At 42.3% G+C, this 20,066-nt stretch overlaps 1 protein-coding gene across 5 annotated transcripts in view; it reads left to right on the top strand.

The window, feature by feature from the left end:
• The window catches only part of DCAF1 (DDB1 and CUL4 associated factor 1), a 112,117-nt gene that overhangs the window by 40,340 nt on the left and 51,711 nt on the right, over positions 1-20,066 (top strand). For all 5 annotated transcript variants that reach the window (XM_042861764.2, XM_005285282.5, XM_042861762.2 and 2 more), the window contains 11 exons: positions 1,342-1,479; positions 2,801-3,304; positions 5,785-5,886; positions 6,583-6,741; positions 9,528-9,707; positions 10,627-10,836; positions 12,079-12,248; positions 13,224-13,348; positions 14,545-15,805; positions 16,806-17,004; positions 17,671-17,753. In XM_042861764.2, the coding sequence (XP_042717698.1) occupies positions 1,342-1,479; positions 2,801-3,304; positions 5,785-5,886; positions 6,583-6,741; positions 9,528-9,707; positions 10,627-10,836; positions 12,079-12,248; positions 13,224-13,348; positions 14,545-15,805; positions 16,806-17,004; positions 17,671-17,753 (3,131 nt within the window). The remainder of the gene's footprint in view (positions 1-1,341; positions 1,480-2,800; positions 3,305-5,784; positions 5,887-6,582; positions 6,742-9,527; positions 9,708-10,626; positions 10,837-12,078; positions 12,249-13,223; positions 13,349-14,544; positions 15,806-16,805; positions 17,005-17,670; positions 17,754-20,066) is intronic.

Here is a 20,066-nt window from a genome sequence, read left to right as displayed (position 1 = left end):
ATCACTACATTTGCCCTCTATATGATTGAACTTAACAGAAAATTTTTGGTATTTGTCCTGACAATAGCAAATGTTAGAACTTTGTGCTTTTGGTCAATACAAGGCTTTTTTTAATAACTTATAATTTCTTCATAAGTAGGGTTCTATTTTTTTATCTGAATTTTTTTTCAAAGGTATGAAACCCTTCAGTAAATTCGTTAATTTTTTTTATAACATTTTTCAATCATACAGATTTTTTTGTAAACTACACTGCATTTCATTCTTTGTGTGGTGGTTACTTTTACCATTATTTAATAGTTTTGTTTGTTCCTGGAATAGTATGTCCCTCTAGTGGTCAAAGTATTTCACATTTCATGGATTTTAAAGATTAATTTAAATGCGCTTAAAACATTCTTGAAGAAGAAAATATGAAAGAACTAAAATTGACAACATGTGTATATAAAGTAATTCACTAAAATAAAAATTAGACCACATTTTAAACATCTGTTCTACTCAAATCTTGAGAGGTAAATTCAGGGGTCTGATTTCTTTGCAGCAATACATGACCTTCTAGATGCCCAATTATTATTACTCTATTATTTGTATTGTAGTGAGTAGGGGAGGGATTCCAATTATGTATCAGAGCCCCATAGTAGTAGCTGCTAATGAAACTTTGTGTTCTGCTTTGGGGTCAGTGATACTGTTTCAAGAGAAAAGCAGGATCTTGCACTGTTACTTTTCACTTTTTAATTCTGTCTAGATTAATTCTTATCTGTCAGATATTTTGTTCAAACAGAAGTAGGGTGGCATTCTTACTAAAAAAAAAAATAGCTTCTCTTTCTTAGTGAAATGATCAGTACGCTTCCACTGGTGTCTGTTGCACCAAACCATTCTGGATTTAGGGCCAGATTAAGGAATCCCTTATTTTCATTGGTAAGCAATTACTTTCATTAATAGTTCTGTTGGCTCCAAAGGGATCACAATCTGGCCATAAAGAATAATAAAATGTCTTGTTGAAGCAAAGCACTTTTGGCCAGATCCTGCTTCATTATACTAGTGTAAATCCAAAGCAACTCCCCTGAGATCAGTGGAATTACTTCAGGTTTACGCTGGTGTAACTGAGAAAAGAATTAGGTCAGATAGTCAGTGTTAACCTACTGAGTGCTGGTACTTTCTGGGCAATAAGCCAAATGACCGTGTAAGTGAATTCTGCATGCATAGAAATCCTGCCCCAAACCATGTAATGTAAATTGTTGGTGTGTAACATGAATAATGGTAAGTAAGGAGAACTGTGCCACAACACAGTTGATGGTGGAAGGGATGAAAATTTAGTGTCTGAATGGCTTTTTTGTTTTACTTTAGGAAGGCATAGTTGAAAATCTATTTAAGTGGGCCCGAGAGGCGGATCAGCCATTGAGGACATATGCAACTGGGTTGCTAGGAGGTGCTATGGAAAACCAAGATATTGCTGCCAACTACAGGGATGAGAACTCTCAACTGGTAATGTCCACATGAGATGCTTTTCTTTTCGGGAGAGGGACATGAAATTATAAAACTTTTTTTGTTTGCCTGGGGCTGCTGACATTTATGAAATAGTATTTTATGCACTCTTTAGTGGCTCTAATAGTAAAACTGCAGGAGTAAATGCCTTTTGTTTCATTCACCTTCTCCTCGAAGGCATATTTTTTGATGGTATGTTTTGTGACCCAATTTCTTGTGCTCTGTGGGTGGCATTTTCAAAAGTACCTATGGGAGCTAAGAACACAAGTACCATTGACTGTCAATGGAAGTTGTGGTCCTAGCTCCCTTCAGTACTTTTGAATATTCCACTCAAAGTCCATAGCTATCACATGTCAAAGCTCACATATTGGACACACACTGTAAAATGAAAGGCAGAACAACAAAGAAACAACTTAACGTGAAATAACATTTTTTTAATATGAAGCCTTTTATCACTTTAGTTTTGTGATACCTTATGTAAATTGTCAATACGTAAATGGCATAAATTTAGATCCATATGGGACGGGTGAAATTAGCTCTCAAATGAATACGATACATCAATGTATGAGCAGGATTAAATTCATTCTTGCACAACTGAGGTGAAATTGGGTCTTGAGAGTTTTCTAGAAACTTAAAAAGAACAGGAGGACTTGTGGCACCTTAGAGACTAACAAATTTATTAGAGCATAAGCTTTCGTGGACTACAGCCCACTTCTTCGGATGCATATAGAAGAAGTGGGCTGTAGTCCACGAAAGCTTATGCTCTAATAAATTTGTTAGTCTCTAAGGTGCCACAAGTCCTCCTGTTCTTCTTTTTGCGGATACAGACTAACACGGCTGCTACTCTGAAACCTAGAAACTTAAGTCAAGTTTGATATAATTACTGCTGCAGAGGTAGTGTGCACTTGCCACAGGCTAAGGGAGTAGAGGAAGCGCTCAGGGGACACAAAGGATCTTCTAGCATATGTATTCTGGCTATAGCATTTCAGTTGTTGATTATAACTCCCAGGCCGCCTCCTCGTCAGTCATAAGGATGTTGGGTATTGTTGGCCTTATTCATACAGGAAGCCATTATGGCTAAAAGTACCTTCCCTTTTGCTTGATTAGAATTCCTTAGGTTTAAATATTTGAGGCAGATTATTTCTGGCCCAAATGCAGACCACAGCATGCATGATACCTTATGCTAAAGAGCTGGATCTATGATAAGCGTGAGAAGACTTACAAATCTGGTAATGGCCAATCTTTGGAGCAGGCTAGATGCACTATTTGGTTATTACATGAAGTCAGTGGATGCATTCTGACTTGTTTCTTTGCATGACAGGTAGCTTTGGTTCTTCGACGGCTACGGGAGCTACAGGGTAATGAAATGACCATGAAACAGGAAAACAAGCGTCCCAGTCCTCGGAAACTGCCTTCGGAACCTCTGTTGCCTCTGGATGAAGAGGCTGTGGATATGGACTATGGGGAGATGGCAGTAGATGGGGAACAGGAGGAAGTTGCCGGGGATATGGACATCTCTTTTCATCTTGATACAAGCCACAAGACCAGCAGTCGAGTGAATTCTGCCACAAAGCTTGAGGACATGGGACTAAGGAAAAGCAAATCAGGGAAACAGCATGAAAGAGACAGCTTCCGGAAGGCCAAACAAAAACTGGGCTTCTCTTCTTCAGAGCCAGAGCGGATGTTTGTTGAGTTATCCAACAGCAGCTGGTCAGAAATGTCCCCATGGGTAATTGGCACCAACTATACCCTTTACCCTTTGACTCCTGCCATAGAGCAGAGACTAATTCTGCAGTACCTGACCCCCTTAGGAGAATACCAAGAGGTGAGCATATAGGGGAGGGGAGGAAGCAGACTGAGTTTTAATTGTTTTGATGAGACTTTTGTATGTTTTAGGCTTGGCAAGATTTGCTTTTAATCAATAACTGTCGGTGAAAGTTGATTTCTATTGACCCACTGAAATAGACTAAAACAAATCAATTGGTGACACCAGGCAGAGGGTTTCCTGTGCTGCCTCAGCACCAGTGACACCTGATTTCGGGAGTCACAAGATACAGGGAGGGGTGCGATCCTGGTAGGACAGAGCAGAGATCCCTGGCTAGGACTGCAAAGAGGAGGAAGATGAGCCCTTGGCCACAAGGGAGACCACCGCACTGCTGAATGGCTCCTGTGGCAGTGGAGGGTGTCCACTGCAGTCCTGCTGTGACAGACCCACTCTCTCACTCATGAGTTGGGAGTGAAGGGGATCTCTGTTTTGCCCTGCCAGAACCGCAGCCTTCCCCACACCCCATAGAGACTGGGTGTCACTGGCCCTGTGGCCTGCAGGGTATCCTTTGCAGCTCAGTGGTCCCTGCTTAGCTCCCTCACTCCTGTGACAGTGGAGCTGCAGAGGGCAACCTGCATGGATTGCGGGACCAGTGACATCTGATCCCTGTAGGCATAAGGTGCAAGGGAGGCTGTGGTCTCCTGGTCCAGAGGAGCGGAAACCCCTGGCCAGGACTGCAAGGAAGTGGATGAGCCCCCGGCAGTTCCAGCCTGGGGCAGCCTCCACGCTTCTGGCTGGTGCATGAGTGAGTGGAGCCAGTGACATCCGGTCCCTGCAGGCGCAAGGTGTGGGGAAAACTGCGATCCTGGCCTGGCAGAAGAGACCTCTGGCCAGTACTGCAAGGAGGAGTCATCGTTGTCCCTGCCCATGGAGGATGCTATTCCACTTCTGAATGGCTTTATTCCTGGGCAGGTGCCATTCAGCAGTGTGGTGTCCACCCCTGCAGCTGGGGACTCATTGTCGTCCTCAGGCCCTGGCTAGGGGTCTTTGCTGTACCCCGTTAGAACCCCAGCCTTCCCCACACCTGCAGGGATCCAGTGTCACCAGTCCTGTGGCCATCAAGGGATCCCTCTTCAGCTCTGCTGTCACGGCCCCACTTGCTCACTCATCAGCAAAGAGTGTGGGAACTGTCCCTGGGAAGGAACTGTTCAGCAGTGGGATGGCCTCCCCCCGGCTGGGGGGCTCATTATCCTGTTCAGTCCTGTCTGGGGGTCTCTGCTCCATCAGGCCTGGATGACTGCAGCCACATCTTGAGCCCTGATGTCTTGGGCCTCTCAGTTGCAGTTAGCCCCTGCAACCCCACCGTCAGTACTGCTAACATGAACTCCAACCCTATATGCCCCACAACTGTAAAAATAAAAATAGTTAAAAATAGAAAAAAAACCCTTCAAAATAAAAATAATTATCAAAATTTAAACAAAAAATAATCAAATTCTGCCAACCCTATGTATGATATTAGGGGGAAAGATCTGAGTGCCATTGTTCCATTTCAGGGTGTGTCCTGAATGTGGCATAGGTCACTATAGATTCCTAAAGTGTAAATTATCTTCAGACTAATTGTTCACTTAAAATATGAGACATAAATGGTTAAGGTGAAACTAAGCGGCAGTCCTGGCTAACGGTTATAGAGTAGGTCACTGGGAATCAGACTCCTGGATTCTGTTTCTTTTTCTTAACTCTTAGTGATTTGTTGTGTGAGATGGGGCAAATATCGTAGGGAAATTGTATATGTTTCCAGATATCTGTAAAATTAAGATTTACACCCTACATTTGTAATGTGCTTTGAGAGGAAAGATGCCATGTATGTGTGAAGTGTTAAACCAAGTGCCTTGTGTGACCGTTTCAGTAATCCTGGTTTCTGGAAGTTAGCTCCATTCATGCTGCACAGAAAAGCTGGAAAATGGAGCTGTTTGCTTTGTTGTATATCTGGACACAAAATTGCTTTATGGCATACCTTACATGTGCATATGCACTCTTTGCTTCTGAGAGAACCAAAGAAACTATGGGACTGTCATAATAATCCCCATGTATTGCTGCATGCTGGATGGCATGCAGTCTGTCAGCAATAGTAAGATATAAAATTTTGAGTTAATACTTGCACATATAATTTTATATGAAGGGGTTTTGGCTTTGTTGCCCTGCTCTCCTGTTTTTTGTTGGGTAGTTGTCTTTGCACAGATGGAAAACGGAACCTACCGCCAGGGTGTTCCCTGTATGGACATGTCATATTCTTACAGAAGGAGTGGCTTGAGATTTCCATGTGGTCGCTGTCATGCACCTTGCTGCAGTCAGCAGATGTATTACAAGAGGTCTGTTAACTTTTATTGCTTCCTATGGATGGAGCTGGGTACCTTTGACCTCTCATAACAGGTATCCTCTAATAGGGCAAAATTGGGGTTTGGGAAAAGAGTAAAAAATAAAACAGATCTTTTAAATGCTATGAAACATTGAGCAAGTCTCTCAATTCTCACTGTTTTCAGCTGCTCCCTATCTTCATGCAACTTGGATCAAGAGAGCTGATGATGTTCTACATTGACCTGAAACGGACCAATGATGTGCTGCTTACCTTTGAAGCTCTAAAGGTAAATTACTCTTATAGTGCAAAGAAGTTGTGTGTTGAATTTGGTGCATTGAACCAGCTATTTGCTCTGCGGGCTCAAAGGCTTCTGAGATGAATGCTCTTCTCCTTCAGTAGATGGCACCTGTATGTCATGCAAGCTGGCCTGGGATTGGAAATGGAATCAATTTGAATCAGATGCTTCCTTGCTCTGCAGGGACAAAGCAAGCAACAAGTGGGAGAGACCACTTCCCATTTGTCATATGAAATAAATGGGGAGTGATTTCTAGTGGCGAGAGCAAGTGAATAAATGTCAATTGCAGGTTCTAATCTTGGCATTACTGCTAATTGGCTGTGTAACCTTGAACAAATCACTGAAGTGCAGTTAGGTTAAGATTCCCGATGTGTAAACTGACGATTCTTTCCAGCCTTTATAAAGTTCTTTGAGTGTTCATATTCGCTTAACATAGTTTCGTTTAAAGTCGCATTTTTCAGGAACATAACTACAACGTTAAGCGAGGAGTTACTGTATAACAGAAAGGTGTTGACATAAGTTAAATTTTACATTCTGCTGCCTGTGATGGTGGGGAGAATAGGAATTAGGGAACCACATTTCTCTGCTACCTCCCTATACAAGTAGCAGGGCAGGATCTTTCTCAAGTGTTGCAGAGCACTGAGAGAAGTATGGGAAATCCCACACTAACCTGCTTTCTTTTCTTAGCATTTGGCATCGTTGCTGCTCCACAACAAGTTTGCTACGGAGTTTGTTGCTCATGGAGGAGTGCAGAAGCTGCTAGAGATTCCTCGTCCTTCCATGGCAGCTACAGGGGTCTCCATGTGCTTATATTATCTATCCTACAACCAGGATGCCATGGAGAGGGTAAGAGACATTCCCTTACTAGGGTTGTAGTGATTCACAGGGTATCAAGAAGCTCTGTGTCACTGTTGGTTCAAACAATGAATGAACAGTTCAATGGTAGAACTGAAGAGCCAGCTACTGTTTTGAGGCCCTGGCCTGTATAGAGAAGGAGTGAAGTGAAGGAATATGTACAGTACCACTGAGAGAGTGTTTGACTGATTATGTTTAAGTATGGGGGTGTGTAACTCCTTCCAGAGGGTGTAACCGGGGGAATAGCAGAACGTAAAATCACAGGAAAATTTGCCAACCCCCCTTCCCAATTTTGTAATCTGTATTATGTAGAAGGTCATATGATCATATTGCTCCCTTCTGGCCTTTCAAATCTATGAATTCGTGGCTACTGATTTACTGGGATTGCTTTTCCACATAAAATCCAAGCTTGGGTGGCTGCTCTATTGCACGGTCCAGAGGGAGGCTCCAAAACAAGCAGTGAAACTTCATGAGGCCACCCACACTTCATTGTATAGTTCACCTGCAACAATGGTTCACAGTTAATCTGGGAGGGCATATCTCGTGGGATCCCACAGGGATTAGTTCTGGGTCTCGTACTAGTCAGTATTTTAATTAATGACTTGGATAACAGAGTGGAGCATATGTTTATAAAATTTGCTGATGACACCATGCTGGGAGGGGTTGCAAGCAGTTTGGAGGATGGGATTAGAATTCAAAATGTGACAAATTGGAGAACTGGTATGAAATCAACAAGAAGAAATTCAGTGGGAGACCTGATAAGTTTTCAAATTTATTAAAGGCTGTTATGGAGAACAGTTGATCACTGTGCTCTTTATGACCACTGAAGGTAGGACAAGAATTAATTAGCTTAATCTACAGCAAGAGAGAGTTAGGTTAGATATTAGGGAAAACTTTCTAACTATAATTATATTAAGCTCTGGAATAGGCTTTTAAGAGAGGTTGTGGAATCCCCATCAATGGAGGTTTTTAAAAACAGGTTGGACAAGCACTTGTCAGGGATGATCTAGGTTTTCTTACTTATGCTACAGCACAGTGGACTGGACTTGGGACTTCTTGTGTCCCTTATAGCCCTGCATTTCTCTGATTCTATGAAAGCATAGACAGCATCATGGCCTTTGTTACGCAGGAGATCAGACCAGGTGATCATAATGGTCCCTCCTGGCCTTCAGATCTATGAAGCTATGAACAGAGTAGCTAAGGAGAGTTATTTCCTTACCTGACATTTTTTTTTTTTTTTATCTGCCACTAGGAAGTTTGTCTTTGTCTCCTCTTGTCAGATTATGAGAATCTGCTAACAACATCCCTCCAGATTTTGTCTGTTTTTAAATTGCTTTGAATAGTATGTTAGAATGACTGCTACAAATGTAGTTTTGTGCAATGACTGGCTTCTTAAAATGAGACGGGCTGGATATAACTCTCTCAGAATACAGTAACTAGTTGTTCTGAGTTGCCTGGAGAGGTCACTGCACAGTAACTGAAGCTGTTCACACTCTAGCTCCTGGAGCAAGGAGCCTTGCTTTTGTTTCTTCTATGATACTCTGTTCTGGTAGGTACCAAACTGGGGTACTGGAGTGCTGGTCTCAAAGGGATGTATAGTTAAGAGACTTGACCATAGATCATATCTTTCATTTAACACTGACTGTGGCTACCATCTTTGAGCCCCTTTAGACAGGTTTTGGTGGTACCCTGTATTTAGCCCCACAGGTGTACCACACTTCCAAAGTCACAGTAGGCTACATGTGGTTCCTGGCCATATCACCTTAACTTCTTAGGCTCTCTTTTTCAACTAAGGACAGTAGCAACTAAACTAGTAGTTAACATAAGAAACTACAATTCTGTCTATTAAATTCCTTAGTGTCTGACTGTTCCTGAATTTCTGCTTATTTCTTTTCTGTTTGACGCCAACTCCAGTAAACAAGTAGTGTACAGATTTGTGGTTATCCTGCATGATGAGCAGTTAACCTGGAGCTGAAGAGGGATTTCTGCTAGCATAGCACGGTGAACACCACTGTCTAAAAGTGGTGGCAGTTAACCAAAATCTCTGGATAATTGGCAGCCAGCACATCACTATCATCTGACTTCCTCCAGCTGTCTGGCAGGGAGCAAAGGGGAGTGGTTCCAGAAAACACAGGACAGGGGATGGAAAATTAGTTAGCTAGCTTGATCTAACTAGAGCACTTCTAACTACTGGCACTTAGGATCCTCTTGTCTCTGTACACCCCTACTGCCCTAATAAGGAGAACCTGTTCGACAGGCCTTTCCAATGATCCAAACCCCACTTTTCTGAAGCTCCTGGTTTATATTCAGATGTAAACTCTGCAAGTCAAAGAACATTTCTGTTTGTCTAAGCTGCCTCTCCCGTGCTTGATAAATATAAATAATGATCTGAAACAAGGTCATATTGTCTGACCTTAGCAAGGCTAATGGGCTTTTGGATTTTTTTTTTTTAAAGTATGGTATATGACTAAAGATTACAGGTTAATAAAACAGTTTGTTAAAAATCCCACTTCCTATCCAGAGAGGTGGGACCATGGTGCAGTCAGCCACTGTGGGCTAAATGGGGCAAAGTCTTTTGAGCCACGCACATGTTTTCGAGTTGTGTCCTTCAGTTTGAGATTCAGAGGTTGTGCTCATTGCTGCTCAGGATAAAAGCAACTATATTAGTAATTACTTCACTTCTTATGTAGTGAGTGGTGACTGTCTGAGTGTAAGCACGCAATCAGTGTGTCTGTCCTCAGGATGGGAGGGTTGTCATTGCACCTTTTGCTTTGTAGGTGTGCATGCATCCCCATAACGTGCTGTCGGATGTTGTGAACTACACCCTGTGGTTGATGGAATGCTCCCATGCCTCGGGCTGCTGCCATGCTACCATGTTCTTCTCCATTTGCTTCTCCTTCCGTGCTGTCCTGGAGCTCTTCGACAGGCATGATGGCCTCCGTCGCCTAGTGAACTTGGTAACGATTACAGTCTCCTTTTGTGTTCCGAGACATTGCTTTAGTGTCAGGTTTTAGAGCTCTTACCTTTATAGCTGTAAAGAGCTCCATTTTCTCCAACCCTCCCTCCCTCCCATTGGAATAGATGGAGGTGGGATGTGGGGATTCTGTGGGATGGATGTGAGTAGCTTGCCTCCTCATTTTGGGGTCATTTTTACTCTCTTCTCACACTCAAATATACTATCAGGGATGGCTCTAGGTTTTTTGCCGCCCTCGCCCCCGGGCCCCCCCAAAAAACCAAAACAAACCTCAGCGCAACTGCCAAAGCGCCCCCCCCCAAAAAAACCTCCCGGAATGCCGCCCCTGGAATTGTGCCGCCCCAAGCACATGCTTGGTTTGCTGGTGCCTAGAGCCGGTCCTATTGATTATTGTCTTTAAGGCTGAGGACTGGGTGACACTTCCCAAACAGCCTGTTAGTGCTGCTCCTTGGTTGAGCAATGGCTTCTTGGTTGGGCAATGGCCTATTAAATTCTAACTTTGGCTTAGTTCTCAGACCTTTCACCTCATGAGTGATACCATTCCACCAACGTGTATTCTAATTCTCATGTGATTGCTGTAGAAACACCTTTTCCAGATCTGTCCTGATGTGGCTATGGGATTTGCCTTTGGTTTTATGTGTAACGGGGGACAGGGAACTACTCTTTCCGGAGAATGTTGCTATTCACCCAGTTATCTCTATCTCTGCAAAAAGAGGCTTAATAGCTGAAAGAGAACACAAATCTACAGTTTCAGCTGTGATATTTGATATCCATCCTGATAGTGAGGTTAGCTCTATAGGGTAAGTTTTCGTACATATGCAGTTGGCAGTTGTAGGCATCTTACTCCTGAAGAATGAGCCTAGTGAAAAGATGCTTCCCCTTTCTTGACTTGCTTTGTATAGATCAGCACCTTGGAGATCTTAAACCTGGAAGACCAGGGAGCCCTCCTCAGTGACGACGAGATCTTTGCCAGTCGCCAAACTGGGAAGCACACTTGCATGGCCCTGCGCAGGTACTTTGAAGCTCACCTTGCCATCAAACTTGAACAGGTGAAGCAGTCGCTCCAGCGCACTGAAGGTGGCATTCTGGTCCATCCGCAACCACCGTACAAGGTGAGCAGTCTGTGTGTGACGTTTTCACATTGTCGCAGACATGGAAATGAAATAATGTCTTCTGAAGTCAGTGGAATCCATGCAGGACACACAACAGACTGTTTTGTTTTTTTCCCCAGTGAACTTCATGGCAATAGAAAAATGGCTGTAGCAAAGTTTCAGGGGGTATTTGGCTTTCATTTAATTGGGAGCTGCCACTTCTTTCCCATCAAAGAGTTAAGCTAAGAGTGTCTAATCAGAACTTTTTCATCACATACCTACTTCCTTCTCATGCTTTTCACCTCTGAAAGGGCAAGATCAAGAAAGTTTTTAAAGGTACTGAAGAGAATTTGGGTCACGTTGTGAGATTCTGCTCTGGCAACAGAGGGAACAATCCTCTCTGTGCCCAAGGAGGACAATAGTCTTTAGAAATAAGCTAAGAAATCCTTGTGTTACCTTTAGTTCCTATTTTTTCCAGTTGATCTTAAATTGTAAATCCATTAACCATTTGTCCTGAGGGAGCAAATTCAATACATTTATGGTTTCTGTTCTGGTGATTTGCTGTGTTTTTAGATGTGAACTGAAAAGACAACTTCCACTTCTGTGGAGTGACAAAAATTACACTTAGTTTCATTCAGAAAAACAAAGGAATTAAAAATGCAGGAATCTTGTGTTAAAGTCACTTTTCTTTTATGTTGTAAAACACATGTTTATTGAAATGTATGAAAGATGAAGTGACGAAGGTCGAGAAAAAAGCCTATTCAGGTTTTTTTCTATTTTAAATGGTTTTTATGATTGGAATTTAGGGACTGTAACTCCATTTTACTGCAGCTTTTTGAGAGTTTGAATCATATTAGTGTAAAATTCTTACTGAACTCTTTCTAAATTGTGTAGTAGTTACCGTATATTAGCCCCATGAGGCCAGAACTTTTATTTTGATGCTCTTTCTTAGCTTTTCTCAAACTCACTTGTCATTTCTAGGTCTAGTGGGAAACTTGAAGGATATTGTTTTAGTCATTTCTCTAGCATCTATGTAGTGGCAGCTACACTAGATAGTATAGTAAGGGAATAAAGTGCAAAACAACAGCAAGTTAACTACGAGTGAAATTGTATTTATTAGCTGCGTGGTGTCTTAATGCCACTAGCCTTGGATGTTCATGCAACTGCCAAGGGGAGTGATTTCCTAAGAATATAGGATGTAATCTCTACTAAGCATATAACCTTTGTCATAGCTCTTTAATTCACCCTGCCTCCTCCCTACAGGCCTGTTCCTACACTCATGAGCAGATTGTGGAGATGATGGAGTTTCTAATAGAGTATGGTCCAGCACAGCTCTACTGGGAGCCAGCAGAAGTCTTTCTCAAATTGTCTTGTGTGCAACTCATGCTCCAGCTTATCTCCATAGCATGCAACTGGAAGACATACTATGCCAGGTGAGACAGTAGAAACTATACTATACTACTGCATTTCCCAAACTGTAGGGTGCAACTCTGTAGTGGGGCATTGAATACTTTAAATAAGAAAATTTTCCATTTTTACATTAAACAGAGCCCCAACATCTGATTAAGGGCACACATACACAGTGTCTCATGATCTGCAGGGAGCCTGTGCTATAGTCATGCAGTTAGTGTATATGAAAGAAGGAGTATCATTGACAGCTGAACCACAGTGGAAACATGATGATGTGAATGCCATAAAGGCTCTACAGAGCCAGAATGTTCTAGTTTTCAAGAATTAATGGTAAAATAGAAGCTGAGTAGATTTTAACCAGTCTTAATCCGCTGCATTTCCCATCCACCCCTAACTTTGCTTACTTTTCATTGTGTTTGCTTAGTAGCAGAAAGCAATAACCACAGCATTGTTGGAGACTAGAAAACATAATCTTTCATAGTGCAGAGAGAAGGGAAAAACCAACTATTTAGGCTACCCTGCAGAGGGCAAATCTCCATTAGCTGGGTCAAGGAGAGATACTTCTCATCTCTCTGTGTTGACTTTGCTGAATTTGGCCAGGTGTTTTGAAATATGAGCCTATATAGAGGTTATGACTATCTGGCCAGTCAAAAAGTGGGTGTTGGAAGCTGCTGATTTACTATATTATGCTTAGACTGGTGACCTCAGAGGAAATTCTATAGTGACCAAACTCTAGAGTTGGACAGAACTAATCTAGGAGATGTCACTCCTAAAGGCCTCTCTGCTGTTTTTGACAATAGGCTCGCTACAGCAGCATGCTGCCAGAGCAAAACTACTTTCTGATAAATTCCTGAGACATCTCATCCCCTGGACCTCATCCTACATTGCAGTATCCAACATGTAGCCAAAGAGAGAAGAATCTGCAGGGAGTCCTGTTGAAGTGTTATAAATGTTCTATCCTAGTATTTCTAATTATTTCTTTTGCTGTCCTCTTCCAGGAATGACACAGTACGCTACGCTTTGGATGTTCTGGCTATCCTTACTGTGGTTCCTAAAATCCAGTTGCAGCTGGCAGAGCCTGTAGATGTGTTGGATGAAGCAGGATCTACTGTCTCCACTGTGGGTAAGCTGAGCTTGGCCTTTAGGGTTTAAGTACTTTAACAATCATAGAATATTAGAGTTGGAAGAGACCTCAGGAGGTCATCTAGTCCAATCCCCTGTTCAAAGCAGGACCAGCATATCTTTAGTTAAATGGTATTTAGGTGACTTGTTTCATGCCCCCCACAGTAAGATAGAGGGCTACAGCACTCGGTTCATAGTCACAGCCAGTGATGCAAATAAATGAAAGGAGATTGTGATATAGTACTTAAATTGTAAACTCCTGGAGGGCACAGCCTTTGTCTCCTCCTTGTTCTGAAGAACCCAGAGCACATTGTCAGTGCTCAACAAATAATACTGGCAAATCCACATTTCCAATGGGAGAGTGAGGGTCACTCAGCTTCCCGGACTCTTAGTGTCCTCATGGGATATGGCATTGGGAGTGGGTAGGAGGGGAGTACTGACTGTTAAATAATTAAACAGCTGATGAGTGTGCCCCTTTTTGATTCAGTCTCTTGGGTCAGTCATGCCACACACTTACAGCTTGCAAATGAATCAACTGGCTGATTTCTGGGCTCTAAATGTTAGCAGGAAGGGGCCTGTCATGTTATAGAAGTGGGGCTGGGGAAGAGACACTTGGTGTAGCTGTGAGAGAGAATCTCTCGTGTCAGCACTTTCTCTGGGCAGCACACTGGTCCTCCCTGGAATGAAGGTTGGGTTTGAAGAACAATGAAAGTAATAGATGCTTTTTGACCAAAAAGCAATCAGTTCCAGCCTTTTTTCTTTGAGTCACTCTGGAGGGTGTGATGTATATTGTCCTTTTTTTAAATAAAAAGTTACCCTCTCCTACACTTTTGCTTTGTTACGTACATAATAGCTGCTTTCTGTGATGTCAGTCCCCATGTCATAGCTGCAGTCTGGTGAGGTGCTTGGCCTAAAGCAAACATGGACCATGCCTGATCACCTTCTGTGAGAGACCATATTTGACCCACCACTGAGTATTGCTGTGGTGTGATTCACGGAGCATATCAGTGGGTGGTACTAGTGGAGGGGATTATCTAGCCTGGGGAGATAGAGGAACAGCTGTGGTGGTCAGAGAGAATGTGGTGACTGCAGAGGTCCCCAGATGAAGAGCTGAGCAATGTCTCGTACTCTGATTTGTAGAACAATGTGTAATGCTTAACTAGGCTAGCATGGTAACAGAAGTATTTCTCTCATTAGGTATCAGCATCATCCTGGGAGTTGCTGAGGGTGAATTTTTCATCCATGATGCAGAGATCCAGAAGTCAGCCCTTCAGATCATCATCAACTGTGTGTGTGGCCCAGATAATCGGATCTCCAGTATCGGCAAATTCATCTCGGGAACACCCCGACGAAAGCTCCCCCAGGCACCCAAAAGCAGTGAGCACACACTGGCCAAGATGTGGAATGTGGTGCAGTCCAACAATGGCATCAAAGTGCTGCTGTCACTGCTGTCTATAAAGATGCCAATTACAGATGCAGATCAGATCCGAGCGTTAGCCTGCAAGGCCTTGGTGGGGCTGTCCCGTAGCAGTACTGTCCGGCAGATCATCAGCAAGCTTCCCCTCTTCAGCAGCTGTCAGATCCAGCAACTGATGAAGGAGCCTGTGCTCCAGGACAAGCGCAGTGACCATGTCAAGTTCTGCAAGTATGCTGCTGAGCTGATAGAGCGTGTCTCGGGGAAGCCATTGCTGATTGGCACAGATGTCTCCTTGGCTCGGTTGCAGAAAGCGGATGTGGTGGCCCAGTCAAGGATCTCGTTTCCTGAAAAGGAGTTGCTGCTTTTGATTCGGAACCATCTCATCTCTAAGGGGCTAGGAGAAACTGCTACTGTCCTCACTAAAGAGGCAGATCTACCCATGACTGCGGCATCTCACTCCTCTGCCTTCACCCCTGTTGCAGCCGCTGCCTCCCCTGTGGCTCTGCCTCGCACACCTCGTATAGCTAATGGTATCTCAGCCCGACTGAGTAGCCATGCTTCTGTAGGTTCTACTGCCACTTCTGTCCATGCTCAACCAAGGCCTTCTGTATCCCAGGGTCCACTTGCCCTTCCAGGTCCTTCTTATGCCAGCAACTCCCCTTTGATTGGCAGGATTAGCTTCATCAGAGAGAGGCCACCACCCTGCAATGGCAGGAAAATCAGAGTGCTGAGACAAAAATCGGACCACGGCGCCTACAGCCAGAGCCCAGCCATCAAAAAGCAGCTGGACAGACACCTCCCTTCCCCACCCACGCTGGACAGTATAATTACAGAGTACCTTAGGGAGCAGCATGCCCGCTGCAAGAACCCTGTTGCCACCTGCCCCCCTTTCTCTCTCTTTACTCCCCACCAGTGCCCTGAGCCAAAACAGAGGCGCCAGGCGCCAACTAACTTTACCTCGCGGCTGACCCGTAGGGCGGCCTTTCCGAAGTATGGAGGGGTGGACGGTGGATGCTTTGATAGACACCTTATATTCAGCAGGTAAGGAAGAAAGGAATGTTTCTCAAATCCTCTTTGGGTGGTGTCTGTGCCAAAAGGTCTTACCTGCCACAAAGGTGGATGCAGGTCCCAGAATCCTCATTCCTTGGACAGATAAAAACATTTCTCTTCTACGGTGACAATTGGGAGAACTTTTCAAATCCAATTTAAGAAGCTATTCTGTTTCTCTTTGCTATTTATTAGCACTTAATATAGCCCCTTCAAGCTTCAGAGTGTCGTAAAGACACTAATGAAGCCTCATGACCCTACCCTGGGAGGTAAGTATTGTAATCCCCACTTTACAGGTGAGGCAATTGAGGCAGAAAGGCTGAGCTACTGAAGGCATGAGGTTATCTGTCCGATCCAGGGCTTTTGGCAAATTAATGAATACAGGATCTCTATTTTGTTCTTGCAGCCTACCCCCATCTCCTCTTCCTCACAGCCACCAGTAGTGCTGTCCTACTCTACACAGAAGTCTGTGACTTCTTCAGATGTGGAATAAATGGGAGGAGCTGATAAGTCTGTAAAATGATCATATGTTGATGCAAACTTTTTTGGTGGTGATAAAACCACACTACCACCTAAAAAAAATTATGATCCTGAGACACCTGATGTACCCTCTCTCCTTGTTTTGCTTGTTCTATGCTTCTTTCATGAGGTCTTAGCCACTTGGCCAGGTTTTCCCATGTGACCATGCCACAGATTTTCCACCAGTCCAACTTGGAAGGTATTAAATCCAGATTTTACATCTGGTAGAATGTTATGACTCAAGGATTTCATCTTGCACGGCACAAATCCTAATGTTACAAGCCACAGTGTCAGCTGTTTTCTTTCTACTCCACTGGTGTCATTCTCTCTAATCTTCCCCTAAAAAGAAAGCTGAAGTAATAACTGTAGCTACCTGAGCTTTCAAGCACAGGTTTTAAGATCGTCCCACCCTTGTTTATTGTTGCTTTTCTTTCCTCCCTTTTGGGTCACTTTTCTACATTCTTTCCTTCCCCAGGTTTCGTCCAATTTCTGTGTTCCGGGAAGCAAATGAGGATGAAAGTGGCTTTACCTGCTGTGCATTCTCTGCACGGGAGCGATTCCTAATGCTGGGCACTTGCACTGGGCAGCTGAAGCTCTACAATGTTTTCAGTGGGCAGGAGGAGGCCAGTTACAACTGCCATAACTCTGCCATCACGCACCTTGAGCCATCCAGGGTAAGGAGTCAAAGACCTCATCTAAACATTGAGTTCCTGTGGTTTAAACCTTGTCCTGTTTTTGCTCCATATGGATTACATGGAACCAAAGCACATCTACTGGCTAGTTTGCAGCATAGCCTACAAAAATACTAGCAGAATAACAGTGGAACAGTTTTTGCTCTCCTCCCTTAGAATTATATAAATCCTTCCTTTTACCTAACGGCACAAGAGGGATGCAATAGCTTTGTGTCTGCATAGATAACCTGTGTTTGTAAGGCTGACGAAGAGGGGTATTGAAGTGGCTTTGCATATGTATAGGAGAAATACAAATGGCTGTAACAAAGAACTCTCCTTTTGAAACCTGATGTGCAAGAATCTAGGAAGATATTAAAAAAAAAAAAGAGTTCTCCTCTCCACTCACAGGGCATTGGAGCTTAGGTAAGGATTACCCCCTTCTCATCTACTGCCATCATAATGTATCGCTCCTTTAGATGGCCATAACATTTTTGAGGAATATTGTATAGTGGTATAATTTACCACCTGATCACCCTTCCTGAGTAGTGCAGTGAGAAAGGGTCCTTTGAGCATTCCTAAACCCCTATTGTACATGTGAGAAAATACACTTGTGTACCAATAACTCCACTTTGTATTGCTCTGCTGTTTTCTCACACCATTGAACTACAGGATGGATCTTTACTGCTAACATCTGCTACGTGGAGCCAACCATTGTCTGCGCTGTGGGGGATGAAATCTGTCTTTGACATGAAGTAGGTACTCTTTGATAGTCTGAAATGCACAAAGTTAAAGAAGAACCTTTAAATGTACCCCAAAACCCCTGGAATGGCAAACTGCAAAAATGTATTCAAGTACTTGGCAGTTGAGAGCTGCTATATGCTAGGAAACCTATTCCAACTGTCAAACAATTAAAAACATTAATTGCAATTAATCACAAGATTTAAAAAAATCATGATTAATCACAGTTTTAATCACACCGTTAATAATAGAATACCATTTATTTAAATATTTTTGGATGTTTTCTATATTTGCAAATATATTGATTTCAATAACACAGAATACAAAGTATACAGTGCTCATTTTATATTTCTATTACAAATATTTGTACTGTAAAAAAGATAAAAGAAATAGTACTTTTCAATTCACCTCATACAAGTACTGTAGTGCAGTCTCTTTATCATGAAAGTGGAACTTACAAATGTAGAATTTTTTTTACATAAACGCACTCAAAAACAAAACAATGTAAAACTTTAGAGCCTACAAGTCCACTCAGTCCTACTTCTTGTTCAGCCAATCACTAAGACAAACAAGTTTGTTTCTTTGTGTTTTGTCAAATCTGTAGTTAGTGTTCTTAAATCAAACAAAATGTGCTGGATTGTCATCTGAGACTGCCATAACATGAAATATATGGCAGACTGTGGGTAAAACCACAGAGTAGGAGACATACAATTCTCCCCCAAGGAGTTCAGTCACAAATTTAATTTAGTGCATTATTTTTTTAATGAGCATCATCTAAATGGAAGTGTGTCCTCTGAAATGGTGGCTGAAGCATGAAGGGGCATATGCGTGTTTAACATATGAATGTTTAGCATATCTAGCATGTAAATACCTTGCAACACCAGCAACAAAAGTGCCATGTTTTCGCTTTCAGGTGACATTGTAAATAAGAAGCAAGTAGCATTATCTCTCATAAATGTACTGTTCTTTTGTTTATCCTTTTTACAGTGCAAATATTTGTAATAAAAAAAATATAAAGTGAGCACAGTATACTTTGTATTCTGTGTTGTAATTGCAATCAGTATATTTTGAAAATGTAGAAAAAAATCTAAAAATATTTATAAGAAATTTAAATTAGTATTCTATTATTGTTAAACAGTGCAATTAAAACTGCGATGAATTGTGATTAATTTTTTAAATCGAATTAATTTGTTTTAAGTTAATCGCTTGAGTTAACTGCGATTAATTGACATCCCTAATTCCAACCAAAGATGTGAGTTTGGGGCAGTGGGGGAAAATCCCACCAGACGCTATATACTCTGAGACATTAACAAGTTTTTCTTATAAAACGAGAAAATATTTAGAGCACGGTATGTACATTTACACTAAATCTGGGTCTCTTAAGAGAGCCTTTTGTACTCAAAGGCCAAATTAAGGAACATTTCAGCTCCTGGTTTCTTAGTAGAGTCGTTGATGTGCATCCTGAAAGCAAGCTTCTGAATACTACTTCTGTTTTAGGGATAAGGGAAAGGAATCTTACCTATCCTAGAGGTTTTGTAGAAGATCACACAGTATTGACTAGTTTAAAATGATCAAACAAAATTAGAACAATTAAAAGTTATCAGGAAACCAGTTAAATGAAATAACTTCAAAGGAAAAAAATGGGTAGTGTTATATTGTGTAAAAGGATAGTGCAACATAACTATGACCAGAACATTCAAATTGTTAGTGTTTGAATAAAAAAGTCTGGCTCTGTTCCTATGTTGTTGTGTCTTCATCACTTCATTGGATGCAGATAGCCCTACAAAATTCTATTTGCCTGGAGGATATTTACTTGAGACAGATGAATGAAATTGTGATATTGATAAAAAGCAAATAAGTAGCATTTTTTTTGTTTTTTGCTTCATTGGTAAATTATCATGACAGTCTTTTAAGGCTGGCTACTGAAAAAGTGTAGCACAGTAATTTGCATGGTAAATTTTGCGGTGCAGATGGCTACTGGGGCGAGGGATAGCTCAGTGGTTTGAGCATTGGCCTGTTAAACCCAGGGTTGTGAGTTCAATCCTTGAGGGGCCCATTTAGGGAACTGGGGTAAAAATCTGTCTGGGGATTGGTCCTGCTTTGAACAGGGGGTTGGACTAGATGACCTTCTGGTGTCCCTTCCAACCCTGATATTCTATGAACTGCAAACATGGCAAAGTTAAATTAATTTCAATATTAACCATTCTTTAGTCTCTTTAGAAAATAGAAGGGAGAGATTCCCCTCTCTCAAAGGTTTAACCATTGCCTACTAGACTATGGGCAATAGCAAAAACTTTTTAATGTGACCATGTTTAAATTAACTGGAA

The sequence above is a fragment of the Chrysemys picta genome, chromosome 7 (assembly GCF_011386835.1).
Source record: "Chrysemys picta bellii isolate R12L10 chromosome 7, ASM1138683v2, whole genome shotgun sequence".
NCBI classification, from domain to species: Eukaryota; Metazoa; Chordata; order Testudines; family Emydidae; genus Chrysemys; species Chrysemys picta.
The sequence above is the reverse complement of the archived record's forward strand: the minus strand, read 5'-3'. Positions and strand labels throughout refer to the sequence as shown.